Source organism: Ochlerotatus camptorhynchus, unplaced genomic scaffold (genome assembly GCF_037179485.1).
Source record: "Ochlerotatus camptorhynchus isolate MF236.1 unplaced genomic scaffold, CSIRO-AGI_Acam_v1.1 ptg000417l, whole genome shotgun sequence".
NCBI classification, from domain to species: domain Eukaryota; kingdom Metazoa; phylum Arthropoda; class Insecta; order Diptera; family Culicidae; genus Ochlerotatus; species Ochlerotatus camptorhynchus.
In genome coordinates this window covers 628,350-648,858 of record NW_027040903.1, presented here as the reverse complement: position 1 = coordinate 648,858, position 20,509 = coordinate 628,350, and the positions used below count along the sequence as shown (strand labels likewise).

Sequence of the window (20,509 nt, the reverse complement as noted above, 5' to 3'; positions counted from 1 at the left end):
TCATCACAGAGAGAACCATTTGTACATCTACGGCAAAAACATCCATGTTTACGACGTCGGTTGGCACATCACGGACGGCTCGCTCAATTTCTGCTTGCGATGGGGAGTCATTCGAGAAGACGCTTAAGAAGTGCCTAGCAAATAGGCTGCATTTGTCCTCAGTTGTCAATGCAACGTCTTTGTAGCGAAACATTTTTGACGGCAGGCCACTTTCCTTTCTCTTCGTATTCACAAACGACCAGAATCCCTTGGGGTGGCCTGCAGATTATGTTGGGTACGAATTACATACCTCTTGTAAAGAAGCTTGTTGTAGTGGCGATAATCATTGCTGGCAATTGAAAAAAAATCCTTTCGTAAGGGTACATCGACGATGCGATTATGCTACTTTAACATCCATAATTGATACAAAGTCTTACATTTAGTAAACACATATAACCTTAATATATTCCGTAAATGTTGTATCTGTAAAACACTTTAAACAAATACCTATATGAAAATACAGCACCAACATGTAAAGCAATTCCATTGGAATAACACAACCAATTATTCAAATCGTAACCGTATCCGAGATGGTGGAAACATTATCCCCACTCATGTTATGCTCATCCTGAAACCGTGCGTATCGAACCGGCAGCGATTGGGTCCGTACTCGGCTTGCAATCCCATGCAGTTCTTCGGCCAGGGACGTCGTATGCCGTCGCCGGCGGTATAAAATCAGTGCAACTACGGTCAGTATAGCGAAGAAAAACAATGCTCCGATCATGGAATATCCTAGGGGTCCGGTACCACCTCCACCCAGGTGGCCACGGGTGGCATTGGCCTTTAGCTGTTCCGCTTCCTGCAGAGTTGTGTTGGGGTTGCTGATGGCATCCACCGGTTTGGTGGAGGTGTTAGTGATAGTAGTAGGTTGAGAAGGTTGAGTAGCGTTTGGAGATGAAGTGGTTGTGGTAGTTATCGTGGAAGATGGAGTTGTCATCGTAGAAGATGGGGTTGTGGTTGAACTGACGGTCGTCATCGGGACGGTCACAGGAGATGATAATGTGGTACTTGCAGGGGACGTAACTGGTGTAACGTCTGTCGATAGAGAAGCGAACGTCAACATGTCAGTGCTAGTTGTAATTTCCGTCGGCTGATCAGCAATCGATGATGTCTCCGTTGCAACTGAAGCCACCGTTGTTGTAGATATGGTAACGTTAGTCTCGGTATCATTACCCATCGAGGAAACTATCCTGCTCATGCAAATAAAATATAAATTACATTCTTTGAACCACTGTTGACGGTAGGATTTACCTTAGGTAGTTCAGCTGACTACAGTTACATTCCAAGAATCCAATATGAGGTGAACTCTCGCATAGGTTATTTGCCCACCTTTGCTCCTTACTCCATAGTTCACACTGAAACAAAACTCTGTTAAGATTTTGTTAATCTGCTTACAGTTCCTTACCTTGTAACCTTCAGCAGAATTCCCAACTGGTAGAGAAATGTTCCACAGATATTGTCCGTCCTTCCATTCAGCGAGCTTTTCACTTCCATCCATCAACAGAAATACCTGGTACATCCCCAACATCGGATACGAAGTGAGGAGATCTGTTCGGTACCACACTTTTCCTAGACAATAGTACGGCACTTTCGCCGGTAAGTTGTCAATCTTTGGTTCATCTGTACTCTTCAGTACCGCATGCTGCAGACTGGTCTCGTTGTCCGGTATGCGAATACCCGTTTGAAGCGGTTTTATCACCTTTGAACTCACCTTCATAACCTCCATTGTGAACAAATCGCTCGAATAGGCATACTTCTTGTCATTATCACAGAGCTCTCTAACTGCCGTCGGGATGTAGTATAGCAACTTTGCCTTGTTACTGTTCTTGGATTCTTCCGTTCCATTCGGAGAGTTTATCAGGCTTTCAAACAACTCGAGTTTGGTTTCGGCCTTACCGATTAGAGTGGTTTTCAGATTAGGTTCAGTAGCCCGTGTTTTCCGAGCAGGCCCTCGTTCGACGGAGTCGATTAACTCAAGTAGTTCACCGAGTAGATTGTCGTTGGAACCCTTCTGTCCCAGGTCAATCAGAATTTTCACCTGCTGGACGAACTGAAGAATTGAGGATTCTGGCAAATAGCGTGATCTTTCAACGAACACCTTCCTGACTATAGGAGTTTGGTCTTCCAACAAGGCCATCATCTTGGAGTAGACGTCGTTGAAGTTTTTCGCGTCTTGATTTTTCAGGGTAATCAGAGTGTCGAACGCTGTCTTGGTTGCTTCGCGAAGGTTACCACGAAGGAAGTTGTTCTCCACGGCATCAATACGAAATTCTGTGTTTGCCGGGGTCAACGAGGGATTAGCTTTTAATGTAATTTTAGGTCCGTCAACACGGGAACAGGCACTTCGCGAGTCACATACTTCGTAGAATGTGGAAATACCATCCTTGGAATAAGGGAGCTGAGTTTCCGCAGACATAACTTCGTAGTAGTTAGCAAAATTAATCGAGTTTCCTTCGGCGGAGTACCAATACGAATATAACAGCGGAAAGTCCGATTCTCGTTCTTGGGCAACTCCAGTGGCGAACGTGAAGAACGTGCTGAGGGCAGTTCCATTTTCGTTGGGTGTAACTTCCAAGGGGAGACCCTTGGGCGGCGCATTGGTTTCCAAGATCATATCCCAGTGGCTGATTACGGTTCCGCGAGACACTTTTGAATCAACGCTGTCATCGATCGGTTCAGGACAATTTGTAACCAATCTAAACTTGTAGAGCACGTCAGGTGCTAGTCCTTCCCAGTTGGGTGCATTTGCGGGCAGAATCAGTGTGACTTCACGTGTCACGGTGTCGTTCCCGTAGTCTACGAGTTCAGAGAGAAAATTCTCCTCGATATCGTTGATGAAGACACCTCCAAGGCCACCCATAGCAGCAGTGTCAAAGTAAGAGTATCCCTCGCCTTTCACAACGGTCCAGTTACTGATGCATTTTGGGACAAGTCCATGTACGTCCACCAAGATTTCGTACCGTTGACCAGGTATAAGGTACATTGGTGGCAGCGTTTGCAGCACCACGGATATTGTTGACTTCGCATTTACTTGTAGATTTGAAATCAAGTTAACGTCTCCTACTGTGGCAGATATGGTGTAATTGGATTCCTTTATAAAAGAAATTGATGCTGTGCGTTCTGAAATGATCAAATCTTCAGAACAGCGTGTGTCACCAGAAGTGTCTTCACAGCTCCAGACCAAGCTGGATACACTTCGGTCGTTAAAGATGGTTCGCACTTCAGTCGTTTGGGCAAATCCGGTGGATGCATCCGACGGCAATACGTTCCCTTTTAAGGCGCGCGTCAGTACGTTCAGCTTCATGTTAGCTGCAACAATTTGCTTTTCCTCACTGGAGTCTACAACCGTGATGCCTATTTCGTAGCTTTCGGTTGGAGATAACGTTCCAGCAGGAATCTCCAGGACATCTGAGTTTGTATTCAGAGCTAAGGGGGCGTCTTCCGGACCGGATACAGTCCATTTGAACTAGAAATGTAAGCTAAGAATTAATATATACATATATATATATCAACAAGAACGAGTTCTCTTCGGACGGTTCCCAGCCTGTGCTATTTCGAGATCATCCTTCGAACCAATATTCCGTGGAGCCTTGTTTGATTCTAGTTCTCATTGTTTTGGGAAGCAGGGTTTAACAGTGAACGGTAAAGGAATGCTATGTAGAATTCGAATTGAATGTAAAGTTGATTAGTCTATCTTACGTCAATTTTTCTGACTATCCTTGTATAGAAGATATGTCATGTTGGCTGAAATTGGACCGATTCAAATTGATACCAGTCGAACAATCATCATAAGCGTTTTTCTTAACCACTGTTTCTATTACATAATACGATCACGTACATTTAATACACCTCCGATTTGGTAGTTGACTAGTGGGACCAGATATTTAATTCAAGCATTTTGGACAGGGAAATGAAACGGTTTAACTGGGCACCACACAGTAATGATAAATTTCACCGGTGAAAATAAAGTTCAGCTGAATCTAAAGCAATCGTTAAATAAGTAAAAAATTCCCGGGAAATTCGGGAATCCCGGGAAACGAAAATGATGTTTCCGGGAATTGGGAATCCCACACCCAACCGAAGGAGCTTTGGCGACTTCAATCTACCGGCAATTTCTTGGCGGTGGATTCCTGTATCCGGACCACAACCGTTCTACATTTCACTCTGGAGCTGTAAGCCTTTTGGATCATTACAGTATCGCCACTCTGAAGCAAATCAACCACGTGATTAATGAGAACAATCGTAGCTTAGACCTTTGCTTCGTCAGCGCTCAGGATACTGCTCTGCATTTGTCTATGGCTGTTTCTTCGTTGATAAAGACTGTTCCACACCATCCTCCTTTAGTTATTGCACTTGAAGGCAACCAAATTCTTGAGGTCATTCCATACGATTTCCGAAATGCTAACCACGACAGTATCGGGGAACTTCTTTCGAATTTGGACTGGCACAAGATACTCGTCCCTGCCGATGTCAATGCAGCTGCCCAAACGCTTTCGCATATTTTGGCTTACGTCATTGAGCGACACGTTCCGAAAAAAGTTCCTAAACAAGGTAATCATCATCCTTGGCAAACAAGGGAACTCCGTATATTAAAGTCTTCCAAAAGAGCCGCGCTAAAAAAATACACCAAGTACCACACCCCAACTCAAGGACCATTATGTGAGGATCAATCATACGAATCAACGAACCAGTCACCAATGTTATCGGCGTTATCAACGAGATGTTCAACGGAAGCTTCGATCTCACCCGAAAACTTTTTGGAATTATGTGAATGAGCAACGGAAGGAGTCTGGCCTTCCATCGACTATGGTATTGAACGGCGAAGAAGCTTCATCCCCTCAGGACATTTGCCGTCTGTTCTCAACCAAGCTTGCGAGTGTATTCTCGGATGAGAACCTACCGGACGAGCACGTTTCTCTAGCAGCCAGTAATGTTCCAATGTCTGGTCAATCTTTGACAGCTATCAACAACGACCTCGCTATGATAACTAGGGCGGCTTCGCAACTGAAGTCAATCGTAATCGACGACAGCCGATCTCCTTCGTTCCCTGCCACTTGGGGTATTCCGCAAGGTAGCCACCTCGGCCCATTGATATTTCTTGTGTATTTCAACGTCGTCAATTTCGTCCTAGACGGTCAACGACCTTCGTTCGCAGACGACATGAAAATCTATCTCCGAATCCGAGCCATCGCTGACTGCCACCTTCTCCAACTCCAACTCAACGCTTTTGCTAATTGGTGCCAACTGAACCGCATGTGAGCCAATTAAAAATCGTTAGTTTCGTATTGATTGTTGGTAGTACCAACAATCAATACGAAACTAACGATTTTAAATTGGCTCACCACTTTAGTAGCCTATTGGTCCCAAGCAAACGATTAACGTACCCTATTCTAGTTGAAATTCTATTACTACACTATGTTTGTTTTGATTCGCTATGAAAGTTTGACAGATAACATCAGGGGTGTGTGGATTCATGCAGAACATGCAGGGGTGAGTGAAATAGCCGAGGGGCACGCAATAGCCTTTTTGACTGCGTTGGATTTAAAGTACAAGGTGTTTAACTATGTACTTAAGTAATTAAAAATGAAAATTAAGTATTTCATGTAATTAAATTTAATTTCGCGTAATCAAAGCAGTGCCAGTGTAATTACTGTAATTAAAACACGTACCTCAATTTGATTACGTAATTAATGTAATTAAAAATTAATTTTCTGTAATTAATGTAATTAAAGTTACACAAATGTAATTAAAAACGTACCCAAATCCTTATTCTTGAACTATTTAAAAAAAATGAAGAAAACCTCGAATGAATTTATTTATTCAAAAACTCTTCTTACACCCTGAAATACGCATATTAATGTTTTACTAGACTACAAACATGACCAATTCTGCGAATACTTATACTTAATTTCTTGGAGCACCATGCTAGAGTTGGAAACTGAAATAATCCACTCGCGACAATCGATTTCACTTTCGTTTTGTACGTTCAACATAATGTCGTATCTAGTGCACTGTATTCGTTGAATAATGCGCTTTAATGCAAAACTAGAATAAAATCGATTGTCACGAGTGGGTTATATCGGTTTGCAACTCTAGCGACAATATACAGTGAAAAGGAAGTGATACTCATAATGAGGGCCGTGATTGCCATACAAATGAAATGGGAATCTCTTAGTTGTGACGACAAGTCTTTAAATTTTACATTTCCTTAAATTCAAGCAATTCCTCGAGCAAATTTCCTCCCGATCAAAAGAATTTCAAGCCATGCTCGCAGCACAGTTCGACAGATGATGATATTAGCTTCTGCCTGAATTAACAGATTCAATGGAAGATGTATTTGCATTTGCATTAATGTTCTGATGTTACGCGTGAATTCTTCGATTATTTCAATATCTCTTTCAAACTTAATATTATTGTACTAATAATAATTAACAGATTTAAGGCAGAGTTCATTAAAAAAAAAGTATAATCAGGTTTTGGTTGCAGACACCAACATGATTCAAACCAATTGTGTGCTTTTATTTTTATTATCGCCATCATATGATCACATCCGTATTCAGAATTCACGCGATAGCACTTATGAAATTCGCATCCCCATTGTTCGTCTTTCCATGGGTCAACTAAACAATACTATGGGCAGAACTCCAAACCGATAGGAAACGATGAGTCCCATGTGCACAGGACACGAAATGATCGTTACCGATCAACTTGACACGCTCAAGTTATCCGTGCTGAGAAGACATTGCATACTAGCTGCGATTTTTTACCGGAAGTAGCGCAGCGTGTGAATGTCCAAAGTATTCACCAGCTCCAGTGTCCGTTCAGCTGTCTGGGATAGCAAATTTGAACTCTTAATATGGTCATTACCGACGGAGTTTTGTAAAATAATGAAGTTTGATATGTCACACGAGGGGTTCCGGTTCTTATTGGGAGTTGGATATTTAAGCGGGGGGGGGGGGAGGGGCGCAATTAAATGGGACTGTAGACTGTCTAAGACTATTATAAGCCGTGCAGAATCATGAAGTTTGATATGTCGCACGAAGGATTTTGGTTCTTGTCGATAGTTGCACCATAGAGGTAACTCTAAGACTAGAAGGTCCCGCAGAAACGTGCTCAACTTTTTGGCACAGCTCTGGTACTCTCATCGGTCCCAAGCTAATCGATTCACCCCTCGAAACATAGGAAAAACCAATAACCCCTCATTTTATCTGTCAAACTTTCATAGCGAATCAAAACAAACATTGCGTAGTACTAGAATTTCGACTAGAATAGGGTACGTTAATCGTTTGCTTGGGACCAATAGGCTACTAAAGCGGTGAGCCAATTTAAAATCGTTAGTTTCGTATTGATTGTTGGTTGCACTGTATTAATTTATTTATTTATTTATTTATTTCTTATTTCATCTGACTTTTTTCAGTCTTAATGAAATCTAGGATGGTGAAAAGCCTCTTTGCTGTTTTAACGAGACATTTTTTGCTGTTGTAACGAGACATTGAACAGTTTTACTAACGGCGTCATCAGAGAACTCGAGCAGTTTTTCAACACAGATGAAGGAATCCCATCAGGACCGGGTGACACGGAATGTTTGAGCTTACGTAATGCATTTTCGACATGCTCCTCGCTGATCTGGAAAATTCCAAAGTCGATGCTGTCTAGCGGCGTATCACGAACAGCAGCCTCTATCTGCGATGGCGTAGCAGGCGTATTTGAGAAGACATTCCTGAAGTGTTCAGCAAAGATCTCACATTTACTAGAGGCTGTGCTAGCAAATCGGTCGCCGAAATACATGGACGTAGGCAATCCATCTTCCTTGCGTTTAGTACGAACAAAGGACCAGAACTGTTTGGGATGTAGACGTAAATTTCTCTGCGTACGATCAACGTATCGAGCATACAATAGACGGTTATATCGTGTGTACTTGTTACTGGTCATTACAAAGTGATGTTTGGAGTGCTGCGAACGACTCCGACTATACGTTCGAAGTGCAGATCGCCTACGGCGCTTCAACAGGCGGAGGCTCCTGTTCGTCCAAGGAGGCTTCAGTGGAGGGCGCTGAAGAGGCACGTGAGCTTCGATGACTTGACGTATCTCCGTGTTGAAAATACATACAATATCGTCCAGATCCTGATCAGAATCCAAAAATTGCCAATCGATTGATAATAGCGCATCATTCATCGAACTATAATCAGCCCGACGAAAATCGAACTGGCAGTCGTCTAGAGATGGTTCAAATGACACTGGTACCGAAATAGAAACGGTGACGTCAATAGCAGGATGTGGAGTATCGATTTCTACGAGCGATTCAGCCGCTTCGGATACGCAACAGCTTGATAACGCTGAGTCATTCACGAGTACTAAATCGAGAATCCGTGAACTGGAGTTCTTCACAGTATTGATTTGTGTCAGACCCTGGAAGCAGAAGGCATCGTACAATGCACAGCTAGCATTCGTTAATCTCGATGTATGGGAATCTATTGTGAGGCCACCATCCTCTGATGGTACCCAGTGCATTTCAGGATGATTATAGTCTCCAAACTGGAAAGCAAGGTCATGAGGCCTCAAGCCGGAAAGGATTGAATCAATGGAGTCAGTATGCTGCTGTATGAGCGACAGGTCGTCTCTGCAATCAGGTGGTAGATAAAGCACTCCAATGCTGACATCATAGTTCTGCAGTTTGATTTTGATCCAAATCTGCTCGAGAGCATTACTTATCGGAGCTGGATCAATACAGCAACACAATTTAGAAGAGACGGCAATCAATACACCTCCACCACGAGTTTTTCGACTGTTCAAAAAGCTACGATCTATCCTGAACACAGTGTAAGAGTCGTTGAATAATTGAGTAGACAAGATGCAATCGTTCAGCCAAGTCTCAGTTAGCACGATAACATCATATTCCGAGTCAGTTGTAGCTAAGAAGAAAGAATCTATCTTTGTCCGAAGTCCTCGTGCATTCTGATAGTAAATGCGTAGCTCGGAAGTTGTTGAGGAAGGATTGTCACAAACTTCTCGTCCGTTCATCGGCAGAATGCAATGAATTTGAGTGGGTGTTGCGCTGAAATCCAAATGTTCATCACGAGAAGAATCACCGAGAAAATATACCCGGGAACACCGGAATATGCCAGGGAGGGCCAATGGGATCGTGGGCTCTCAAAAAGACCATTACTGGCCGACTTCAGCAGAATCATAAAGTTTGATATGTCACATGACGTGTTTTGGTTCTTGTGGAGAATCGGTCACTTGCCCGGGGACACAGGAACATGCCCGAGAGGGCTAGTGTGACCGTCGAGTCTCATTAAGGCCATTACCAGCCAAAATTTGGAAAATCATGAATTTTGATATGTCGCACGATGGGTTTCGTTCTTGTTGAGAATTGGCCACTTCTCTGGGGGCACCGGAACATTCCCGGAAGGGCTAGTGTGACCATGGACTTTCAATAAGGCCATTACTGGCCAAGATTTGTTAAATCATGTTGTTTGATATGTCGCATGATGGGTTTTGGTTCTTGTTGAGAATTGGCCACTTCCCCGGGGGCACCGGAACATGTCTGGGAGGGCTAGTGTGACCATGAACTCTCAATAAGGCCATTACTGGCCAAGATTTGTAAAATCATGAAGTTTGATATGTCGCATGATGGGTTTTTCTTCTTGTTGAAAATTGGCCACTTCCCCGGGGCACCGGAACATTTTCGGGATGCCCAATGTGATTGTGAACCATCGAAATAGCTGCCACTGGTCCAATTACATCGTTTGAGAGAAAAAAAACATGATTTTCATCGTGTGTATACTTATTACAGAACAATAAAGCCGAATGCCGACCAAAAGCGACCCCACCGGGAACCGAAATAACTCCGGAACCATGAATTGATCAAAATATTTTCAGATGTATTCAGAAACTTCAATAGATTCAAGACAAAATTCAATTTGTTGTAAAGACAAATATTGAGAAATCATGTTTTTATAGCTAATTGAATTTTGAAATCTATGCAAATTTAGACGTTAGGCACGTAAAGGTTAACATAATTTTCTATTGTAATTCTGTTTTCGTTCGCATCCTCCAAATTAAATTCGTTATTTCTTAGGTTGAACCAGGTAGCACACACAAACATTCCTTTCACTGTCGCATACTCCGGTGCTTTTACAGGGGCGTGATCCAGGATATAGTTCATTGCCCTGCCAACACCTCGGCAGTATTGAAATCCAACTACATTTCCAATCACGAACCGATCGTTCACAGCAAAAAAATAATTTTGATATCACATCAAAGTGGATGCACTACAATCATGTCGAAAATTTCATGTAATTTTTATGACCAAATAAATAAACAAATGCAGTAAAAGCAGCGTAATGTCAGTTCATGCATTGTATTAATGATAATTTTGTCCTTTTTAGCAAGTAATATTACACCATATTTTCGACATGATTGTTGTTACCGCGAGGCAATTAATTTCAAACCAAAATCATTAGATACTCACAGTTGCATCCCGTTTGCATAGCCCTAGCTGACGTTGATACCAAGGCCAAGAATATGAAATGAAAAGTAGGGCAAAAGGAGCGAGAGCTCGTTTTACATAATCTAACTGCAGTATTTACTTAGGAACGTTTCTGCGTTCAAGTAGAATAAACACGCCCACGCATGGCATGCTTGCGCATCTAGGATACGTTTAGCTTTCCCTCTCTGTTTATCCTTAACGAAGGATATAATTATAATGTTTAAACGTTACAAATGTCTCATTCTTATTTGTAGAGCCATATCAGATCTGAGTTACGAAAATAAATAAACTTACAAGATACCTGAGAAATCCCAGATCTGAGAGGGCATAGTATATAAGGCCTGAACAACACAAATTTACCCTTTCAAGGGCGATCGGAATCCTAGCTTATTAGAATAGGCAAATTAGGTTAAAGTTCGGTATTGAAAGGGATATGTTAAACCCTGGACAAATCATGTAAAAGTTTTACATAATTATAAGTTGCTAATGCAACACGTAGCCGTAAGATCACTTTGTACAATTTTGTTGAATAAAATTAAGTTTCATAGGTTACTCCAGATTCTTCTCTTTTTTGAATCCGAAAGAACTTTCGGCCTAGAAGTGAAAACTTCTCTCCTTAACCGGGGAAAAAAGTAGCTCCTAGAATCGAGAAACAGTGTCTGACCTGGAAGCGAAAGACTCTCCCTAACCGGAGAAGAAAGTAGCTTTTGGCGGCGACAATTGTAGTGCATCCACTTTGACGTGATATCAAAATTATTTTTTTGCTGTGTTGTATGTGAATTGGCACCAATCACCAACTGACATTATCCTTAACGTAGCAAAAGGGCCTGTGAAATTTTTGTTTCACGGGCCAATTACAAAAGGGTCTAACGGTACGCTGGGGGGAAATTTAAGTACATTTCTCGTTGTACATTAATGGAGTTAACCCAACAAACAATTCACAGTCACAAATAAGCATACACATTGAATAAATGCTGTATAACAGTGTACAATGCTGAATAAAACAGGATGTCGAATTATGTGCTGAAAAAAGTTCATTGAGATCGATAGATGCGCCTTTATTCCGCCGTTTGCTCTGATATGATTAATTTACTTATTAAAAGCTTTATAAACGTTGACTGTCTTCTTGATTCAGAACCAGAAGTTTGATCTAATAACAAACTGAATAAGTGTAATTTGCACATACATTGTCGCTTTAATTTGACTGTTTTCAATTGTTTTAATAAAATGCTTTATTAGACGTCTTATAAATGTTTTCTAGCTCCATTATTAGATTTCATTGCGTTGCTTTACAATATTGCTGTCTAAAGGTGAATACAGTCAGCAAAATAGCTCTTATACCACTATGCGTCCATGTTTTAGTTGAATGCTTTGTAAATGCTTTATAAACGACGTATTGGATTCATTATTCCACAACACTGCCCAAAAAAACAATTCAGAGTAACAAATAAGCATATAGATTGAATAAATGCTTTATAACAGTGTACAATGCTGAATAAAACAGGTTGTCAAATTATGTGCTCAGAAAACCTCATTGAGATCGATGATGCGCCTTTATTCCGCTCATTGCTCTGATTTGATTAATATACTTATTAAAATCTTTACAAACGATGACTGTCTTCCTGATTCAACACCAGAAGTTTGATCTAATACCATACTGAATAAGTGTAATTTGCACATACATTGACGCTTTAATCCGACTGTTTCAATTGATTTAATAACATGCTTTATTAAACGTCCAATAATTGTTTTCTAGCTCCATTACTAGATTCCATTGCATTGCTTAACAATATTGCTGAATAAAGGTGAAAACAGTCAGCATAATAGCTCTTATACCACTATGCGTCCATGTTTTAATTTCATGCTTTGTAAATGCTTTACAAACGGCGTATTCATTCATTATTCCACAACACTGCTCCAGGCTAACAACAAAACGAAATTGGTAGCATAGTGGTTACCGTTTCCGCTTTCCAAGTAGAAGGTCACGAGTTCAATCCCAGCCTCAATCCTTTTTTTTTAATTATTTTCTACGCCTAATTAATTTAAATCGTAATCATAAATCGTATCACTCAGGACAACCAATTCATAGATCTATCTAAAATAATAGCATCCTTTGCATCGAAATTAGGGAGATGGAGAGATAACGTTGGTCTAATGTTAAACAACTATGAATGAATTAATCATTCTCACATCTCCTTGAATTAGCTAGAGTTACGGCTGGAAGTGCTGATAGGTTTTCAGATGCAAGTTTTTATTGCTTATTTAACTGCCCATATGATGTAATCTAGGATAGCTCAGATGGCAAGGCAAGCGGCTGGTGATCGGAAGGTCATGGTTCGAATCCCATATAACGACATGTGTGTGTATGTATGTAATAGATTTTCTAGATCTTGTATGGTGGGTGCGCGTGCTTCGACCGAAATAAATGACACAACAATCACTGACGAGAACACAACCCTGCTCTTCTGTGTCGTTATTTTCGGATTAATTATTCCGTAGTTGAATAAACGTTTAATAGATTTGGAGGCGAACCAGCCCAAGGTCAGCCTCCTTAATAAAGCTAAATAATAATAATAATAATCGTTTAATATTAAATGTATAATAGTGTCTTATTAAACATTATTTCACATGAGAATCAAGCGTCTATATACACCTTTATACCATCGCTGTTTAAGGAAGTAAATGATGTCTAATAAACGCTGAATAATCAAAAATTTGATCGAATAAGCTCTGTTACAACTCTTTTTAGTCGAATAAAAGCTTCTCGACATACCTTATTCAACACCAAATATTTCGATGTTGTGGTTGAATAAATTCTCCAGATTTGTGTGAACAAAGCCTGAACAGAAGTTATTATTAAAAATAGTACAATTATTATTAAGCATGAAGTTGAATAAAATCGTCAAGAAGTCGTTTCTTCAATAGGCAATTGTTTGTTGGGAATGTACTTAATTTATGCGACTTGTAATTAAAGCTGAAATATGTACTTAAAAGTAATTAAATCAAAAAAATTCCGACGCTCGTAATTAAAGTAATTAATCATGTAGTTAATTGTAATTATTGTACTTAAAAAAGGCTTGCGTAGGAGTTAAAGGTTATTGCGTGCCCCTCGGAAATAGCTTGGGACTGCTTGGGACCGTTGTTCTGGTACTGAGTGAGCCAAAAATAATAATGATTTTCTTCGGGACCCAGTGGTCTTAGAGTTACCTTTATGCTAATAGTACGTTCAGACTACAGAGTTATAACATGTTATAGCGCTATCTTGATGGTGGTTTCTGTGTTGCAATTAGTTGACAACCGTTATAACATGTTATAACTCTCCAGTCTGGACAGCGTTTAAGACTCTAAGACTAGTAGCAACCGGTGGAAACTAACGATTTTAAATTGGATCACTACTTGACTAGCCTATGTGTCCCAAGCAAATCGATTAACGTACCCCATTCTAGTACTACACAATGTTTGTTTTGATTCGCTGTGAAAGTTTGACAGATAAAATGAGGGGTTCGTGGATTTTCCTATGTTTCGAGGGGTGCATCGATTAGCTTGGGACCGAAGATAGTACCAGAGCTGAGTCAAAAAGTTGAGCTCGTTTCTTCGGGACCAACTAGTCTTAAAGTTACCTCTATGGATGAACCCTTATCAGGACAAGAAACATTTCCTAAAACCTTCGTTGATAGCATCTAGAAACGGCTCCGAAATCATGCAGAACTTCCTCCACCGAGATGGCAAGACCAATCCATTGAAACTTCCGCTGGCAGCATCCAAAATCACCGAAATCACGCGGAAGCTCGTCCGCCAAGAACGAGAGAAAATTCCGTCGATATTCCCTGGACCTTCCGTCAGCAGCATCCAATCTCTTCACTGGTATCGTGCAGAACTTCCTTTGCCGACAATGCGTGGATGCTCCGTCGAAACACCCTGGAAACCTCCGTTAGCAGCATCTCAATTCTCGAGGGGAGTTTTCTCGCGTTTACGGCGGAGAGGGTTCTGGAACATTTCGACGGAGTTTTCTCGTGTTTGCGGTGGAGGAAATTCTGTACGATTCCGGTGCTGCCATCGGAGGTTCCAGAGAATTTCCACACGATTTCGGTGGAGATTTTTGATGCTGCCAACGGGAATTACGACGGATTATTTCCGCGTTCGTGGAAATTTTCTCACGTCAGGAGTCTGGATTTGAGTGAACCGAGGCGAACAAAACAGGACAAAACCTTTCATGTATGTATGCATGCATTGGTAGGAGCTGTCACCATACAATGCCATACCATACCATACAATGTACAAATTCATGCATTGGTAGGCATAGAAAGCTTCCAATTAATAACCATGGTAATGCATTAAAAACACTCACTTGAGAGCTGGCAAAACAATCGCTTCAGAAGCATAAAAAGCCTTCACATCTTTGAAAGCGTTTTTAAACAGTGTAACGCACGACTCGAAGCCTGCAAGATCTCGACCACCGAATACGCTTCCTGTCTCTAAAACGAGTGGCTTAAGCGCCACCTCCGGAGAGGACCACTCGTCAAGGTTTGATTTGCCCGGCAAGAAACCCAACCTCAGGCGGGTTTATGAATGGAAGAGACCGAAATTTAGTTTGAGAGCGATTCAGCAGACTGAAATCCCATGAGGGATTGAGATCCTCACAAACGGTACTAAGCGAAAGTTGATGCTAACCGTCGTTCTACCGTAAAACAACAACCCCACTCACATTTATCATCACTGGAGAAACTTTCCCTTTCAGATTTCCTCCCCCGAACCTGACACGTGAGTGCGGAGACTGTTTTCCCAGGCAGTCCAACCTGGAGTAAATTCAACTACAACAAAAAAATAACGCAAAATAGAACGACCAAAACGTGAAGAATCTAGCCAACAAAAATTAACATTACGGAGAAAGCTTTTGCTCTACGAAAACAACATTTATTTCAGGGCTAAATAAATAACTGAAATCATTATATGATTTATTCGTGTTCCTAACCTATGTTTTTATTCATGGAACTTGTTCCTTTCCCATTTGTTCGTTTGATTGCTAGCTCTCCCTAATCGTGTGTGCGGTTTCCTGATCTGGTTCTAGCGATTGCTAGCCTAACTTGTTAATTTTTTTCGAGCTCATGTGTTTGTGTGTGGAGATTCGCATCGTTTCATTTACTCACGGTAATCATTGTCGTCGCTGCTTTCCGTATCGGCACAGAAGCATACCTTTGTCGGAGTGTGGTCGGCAAAGTAGCAGCCTATTCAAACGGTGGTGGTGTTGCACATTGCACCCCGGACTGGTATGGTGCGGAATTTACCAATCGAACCCTCGAATTGGTACTGAACTAGCGCTAGCGCTCTGCCGGGGATCAGTTAAACGGTGTCTCCCTTCCGAATTCTCCCCTGAACCGGGAACCTTGACGCTGAAGCGTGGTGTCTAGAGAACGCGATTTAATTCCTCGATTGCGGTGTGCCGAGCAAAGCCATCTATAGCTAGAAGCGAAGCGGTGCAAACTCCAATCTGCACAAAACGATCCTACACAAAAAGCCGTAGAACGGCTGTTCGACACATTTCAGATACATCTCCACACAAAAGACCAGAGTTGCGATCTATCACAATCACTATCGTCAAACAGCTGATGGTAGTAACGCTTGGTATACATTCCTATCAATTTGTTTGTCGAAGCAGCGATAGTCGGTTGATGCGTTGACGAGTGTCGCGTGAGTGTCATGATATTTTGCATCACTGCAAAAGACATTATTCACCTTAGCTTTCTACGAACTTTGCACACACAATAAGTGGACCGCACGGAACTTCTAACCTACAGTTTACACTCTACAGGCTAACGGAAAGGAACAAAAATGTAACATTAAATTCGGTCTTTTAGACTCCTCACATACCACGAAAAACACACCGCGACACTAACTACACTTAAGGCCCAAGCGCAATGACGGCGGAAGCGGAACGGCAACGGCAGCGGAAAAGCCCGATCTGAGTAAGCCTACTTGTCGGATTGGAAACTAGTTAGATCCAAATCGACTTCGGTTAGGCATCTTGATGTCATTAGTGACAACTGTAAAACTTTCCGTTTCCGTTCCGCTTCCGCCCACATTGCGTTTGGGCCTTTAAGTACTATCTACTCGCACTCCCTCCTCTTCCACGGTTCAAGTCAAAGTGAACAAGTAGAAGTTCCAGAACCCTCAGATAGGTGTGAATTCAACGGTCATCGTGGCCGGAAGTACGTCAAATTACCGAAGTAATTCAACAACCTTTCAAACGACAATTTTCATTATCTTTCTCTGTAACCATTCAATGCTACATCTCTTTCCTTATCATGTAATTTCAATATACTATCTTGCTCAAATCTATTTTCGGTTACTCTTTTATACGAGAGAACGAGCGAGAGAACGGTTCGGATTCGAACCCCGGACTTTAACTAACAGGTAGCGTATTCGGGTCAAATGGAGTGAATTAGCTGAACTCTGTATCGGGAACTCGTTGGTTTTTGTATGACAAGTGTAACTATATATAAGTGGACGTACATTCCTTGACGGTGAATACATTTATGAATTTAATTGTAAAAAAACGAACGTTCACATATAGTTAAATGTGAAAATTGTATAATTAGGAATTCTGTGCAAATAAATAACTAACTAAATAAATGGAAAAGCGTACTTGTTACAACAGCAGTCATGAAAAACCATCATCTTGTTGCAACCGAGCAGTTCCACGCCAACTGACCAAACGATTTTACTTTTCCCTCTCCGAATTTTATGCAACTTCGCATAATTGTTCACTTGGGAAAATGAACCAATTCTGTACCAGTTATCGGCCTTTTTGACTCACGCTAAATTTTTCAAAATGGCGTATACGATATTTTTCAATAGATCATAGCACGAAAACAAAGTTGTAGGAAACTGAATTGCCGTTTCAGAAAAAAATACAGTTCCCGCACTTGTTTTCCTGTAACATTCTGTACAGCAAAAAGCAGAAGTATGTTCCCGCAACTTACAAAAGTACTGGAATAGACCTAATGGATACTTCAAAATTGACCAAAATCGTAGAACATCAAATATTAGTACAAATTTTGAGTTTTGTTTTTATGCAGAAAAGATATTTTTTATTCCACAAAATCGTTTCCTATGCTCAATACACACAAATATTGTGTGAAAAGAATGTTCAAAAATTTTACTAAAAGTTTAAGTTCTACAATTTTGGTTAATTTTGAAGTGTTCATTGTGTCCATTTTAAAATAGGGGTATTAAAGTTTTTACCCGTTTTTTTTTAATTTTTTTTACAAGAATATGTAATTTTTTATCAGTGAAAAAACGTATATGCGTGAAACACGCATAACTTTTCCAAATGACGTATTCGATATACCTATTTCAATAAATCATAGCAGGAGGACGGCTCATCTAATCGAAATGACGTCTGAGACAAAGTTGTAGCAAACTAGATTGCCTTTTTAGAAAAAAATACACACAGATAAAAAAAAATTACAAATGGCCGAATTCCAGCACAAACTTGGCTCACCCCTAGCGATCAATTATGCTAACTTTTATGCAATTCTGAGATGAAAAATCCAAAATAAGTTTATTTTTTTTTTTGCATTTGGTCTGGAGATCGTCGCGAATCACAGGTTGGGAATCCCAGAGTGTATTCTACAATGTAGCGGATCGACCTACCTTGTAGTTGTTCTTAGCCTTACAGAAGATCACCTTCGCCGTTACTGTGAACGGGACATCCGGGTAACTCACTTCCGATCCCAACAATAGCAGCGATACATCTCCGGTCGACGATGAACCGTCCTGAACAACCGTAGCCTGCAAGCTCTTCCCGCGGTAGGTCAGCGTGAAGTTTTGCTCCTGGCTGGCAGTTCCATTCCGATCAATCCCAACCACTTGGAAGGTATAGATGACTCCGGATACCAACTCTTCATTGAGGATACTTATCTGGTTACCATCCGAGATCGTTTCCCGCTCTTTTTGAAGCCGTTTCTCCAGTTTACGAATACTTTCCCACAGATTCAGTGTGTGCCGTTGGCTAACGAACCCATTCAACAAACTGAATTGAACCGTCACGCTATAATGCAGCTTTTGACCACCCTTTGTCTGCAGGCTGCATCCGTAGTTTGAGAAACAGGAGAAGAAGCGATTAGTATTTTCACCTACTGACATTACGTACCACCTAATAAGAGTGCTGTAGCGTGTGATGGCGAAGTGAAAGGTGCGTTCCTTGCGTGTAACTATAACTATTAACCGGTCATGAATAAATCAAGGAGGTCATAAAATCGATAAACTGCTGCACAGTGCATGTGTGGGAAAGAGTTGTTGCACAATGAATGAGAAGATTTTTTTTCAAGCAAAAAGGATAACCCGATGGTGATCTGCTGAGGTACTGCACTTCCAGTATCGCTAGTATTCTCAGGTTTCGGCTGTCCACAGATGAACTCCGGCGCTAATATCCGAAAACTGGGCATTTCCTGTGAATATTAATCGATTTGAGCTTCTCCCATACAATTATTTTTGATTTCAAATTACTTACACCAACCGCACTTCTAACGTCCACAAGCATTAAAAATGCCAAAATATCAAAATATTTCAATCGTCTCTTCATCGTTTGATTTCTCAATTCAAAACACACTTGGCTATCGATTTTCTACCGCTTCTGCTCACAATAACTGCAGTAGCCCCTGCTCTGGTCAAGCTTCCATACCGAACTGTAGTGGCTGGACAGTTCGCGTTCGATGGTGAGAAACCCATCACCCGATGATTGTTTTGGTCTGGGAGTCTAGGTGGTAACGTGCCCCGTCCTTCCGTCGCATCGTTACAATAAATAAACGAGTGGTTAACACGCAAAAGCCGAGTACCTCCATGCCCCACTCCCGACTAAATCGTCCAACGTATAGGGGGAGAAGAAAGAACGCTTCCGGCAGCATGAAGGACACGTGAACTGTGACGCAACGGCTACCTGTTTGAATGTTATTGATGGAACTACCAATCATTTAGCTGTTTATTTGAAAACGATTCGATGCGATATTTTGTTAATCTTCAAGAAACTTCGGGGTTTGAAATCTTTAAAAAAAAATCTTAGATCCCCTCGGTGGGAATTTGTATGGGAGTGAGCTGTCAGTTTGTTATTTTAGTGTCAAACAGTGTGAAAGTCTATGGGTTTGAAATAAATTGGCGTTGACGGCGACTCTGTAGCTCTTCACTCCTATGAGAAAATCCATAAGCAAACGTCAGACTGTGCGTGAAACATGGCGGACTTTGTACTATCCTTTCACTCCACCGAAAATTCCCATAAGAAACTGTCTATATTTGCTGAAAGAGCAAATTTTTCGACGGTGCCGTCAACGCCAATATCGTTGGGTTCGAAAAACAAAGCTCTTTCTTATTTATTTATTAATTTGTCTGCATCAACAGATGATTTAAGTAACTTGTATAGGTAGATCAAATAATAAAAATTTAAAATTAATTATATAAATAAACCACACGATCATACACGGTTAACTGTGCCAGAAAAGAACGATGAGATGTATCTTCGTAGCAGCTGTCGAGACAGATGGGAATTGAAGATACTCGAAACTCGATTGAACACTCGTTGCAGCACATCAATTGCAGCGTTCATGCCATAGTTTGTGCGCTGAAGTGGCAATCTCAGCATAACGTTGTTACGTAGCACACGGTTAATTTTGACTTGCTCCAAGATTTCAGGAGCAGCAATCAATTCTATTTCTACCTTGTAAAGTGTCCGTGATGAACAGGGCTCTAGAGGTATCTCTTCTAGTTCGGAGAGGCTCCAGATCAATCAGCTGGCAACGACTTTCATAGCTGGGCAGATGAAATGGGTCTCTCCAAGGCAGCTTCCGCAGAGCGAACCGAAGAAAACGGCGTTGAACGGACTCAACTCTCCCAACTCTCTCAGCACCATCAAGGGCGTAGCCTGAGTGTCGAGAGGAATATTTTTAGTATCGTGCAAAAGGCTACTACAGCATCGGATGCGTGGAG

The 20,509-nt window shown here is 41.2% G+C and overlaps 1 protein-coding gene across 1 annotated transcript; it reads right to left on the bottom strand.

The window, feature by feature from the left end:
• Window positions 1-547: 547 nt before the first annotated feature.
• LOC135711048 (uncharacterized) lies at window positions 548-19,195 on the bottom strand. The gene is made up of 6 exons (XM_065233789.1): window positions 19,044-19,195; window positions 18,875-18,981; window positions 18,185-18,617; window positions 1,445-3,505; window positions 1,291-1,394; window positions 548-1,229 (listed from the first exon to the last, which is right to left on the bottom strand). The coding sequence occupies exons 1-6, from the start codon at window positions 19,113-19,115 to the stop codon at window positions 548-550; spliced, it is 3,459 nt and encodes a 1,152-aa protein (XP_065089861.1). The 5' UTR covers window positions 19,116-19,195.
• Between the last annotated feature and the right edge of the window lie 1,314 nt (window positions 19,196-20,509).

Bases quoted from the DNA above. Each gene is read 5' to 3' on its own strand.
- LOC135711048 (XM_065233789.1), bottom strand. From the start codon at position 19,115: ATGAAGAGACGATTGAAATATTTTGATATTTTGGCATTTTTAATGCTT. The intron at 18,618-18,874 runs GTTATCCTTTTT...CTACGGATGCAG, and splicing joins CCTCAGCAGATCACCATCGG to CCTGCAGACAAAGGGTGGTC. The intron at 3,506-18,184 runs GTAGGTCGATCC...TTACATTTCTAG, and splicing joins AGGCTAAGAACAACTACAAG to TTCAAATGGACTGTATCCGG.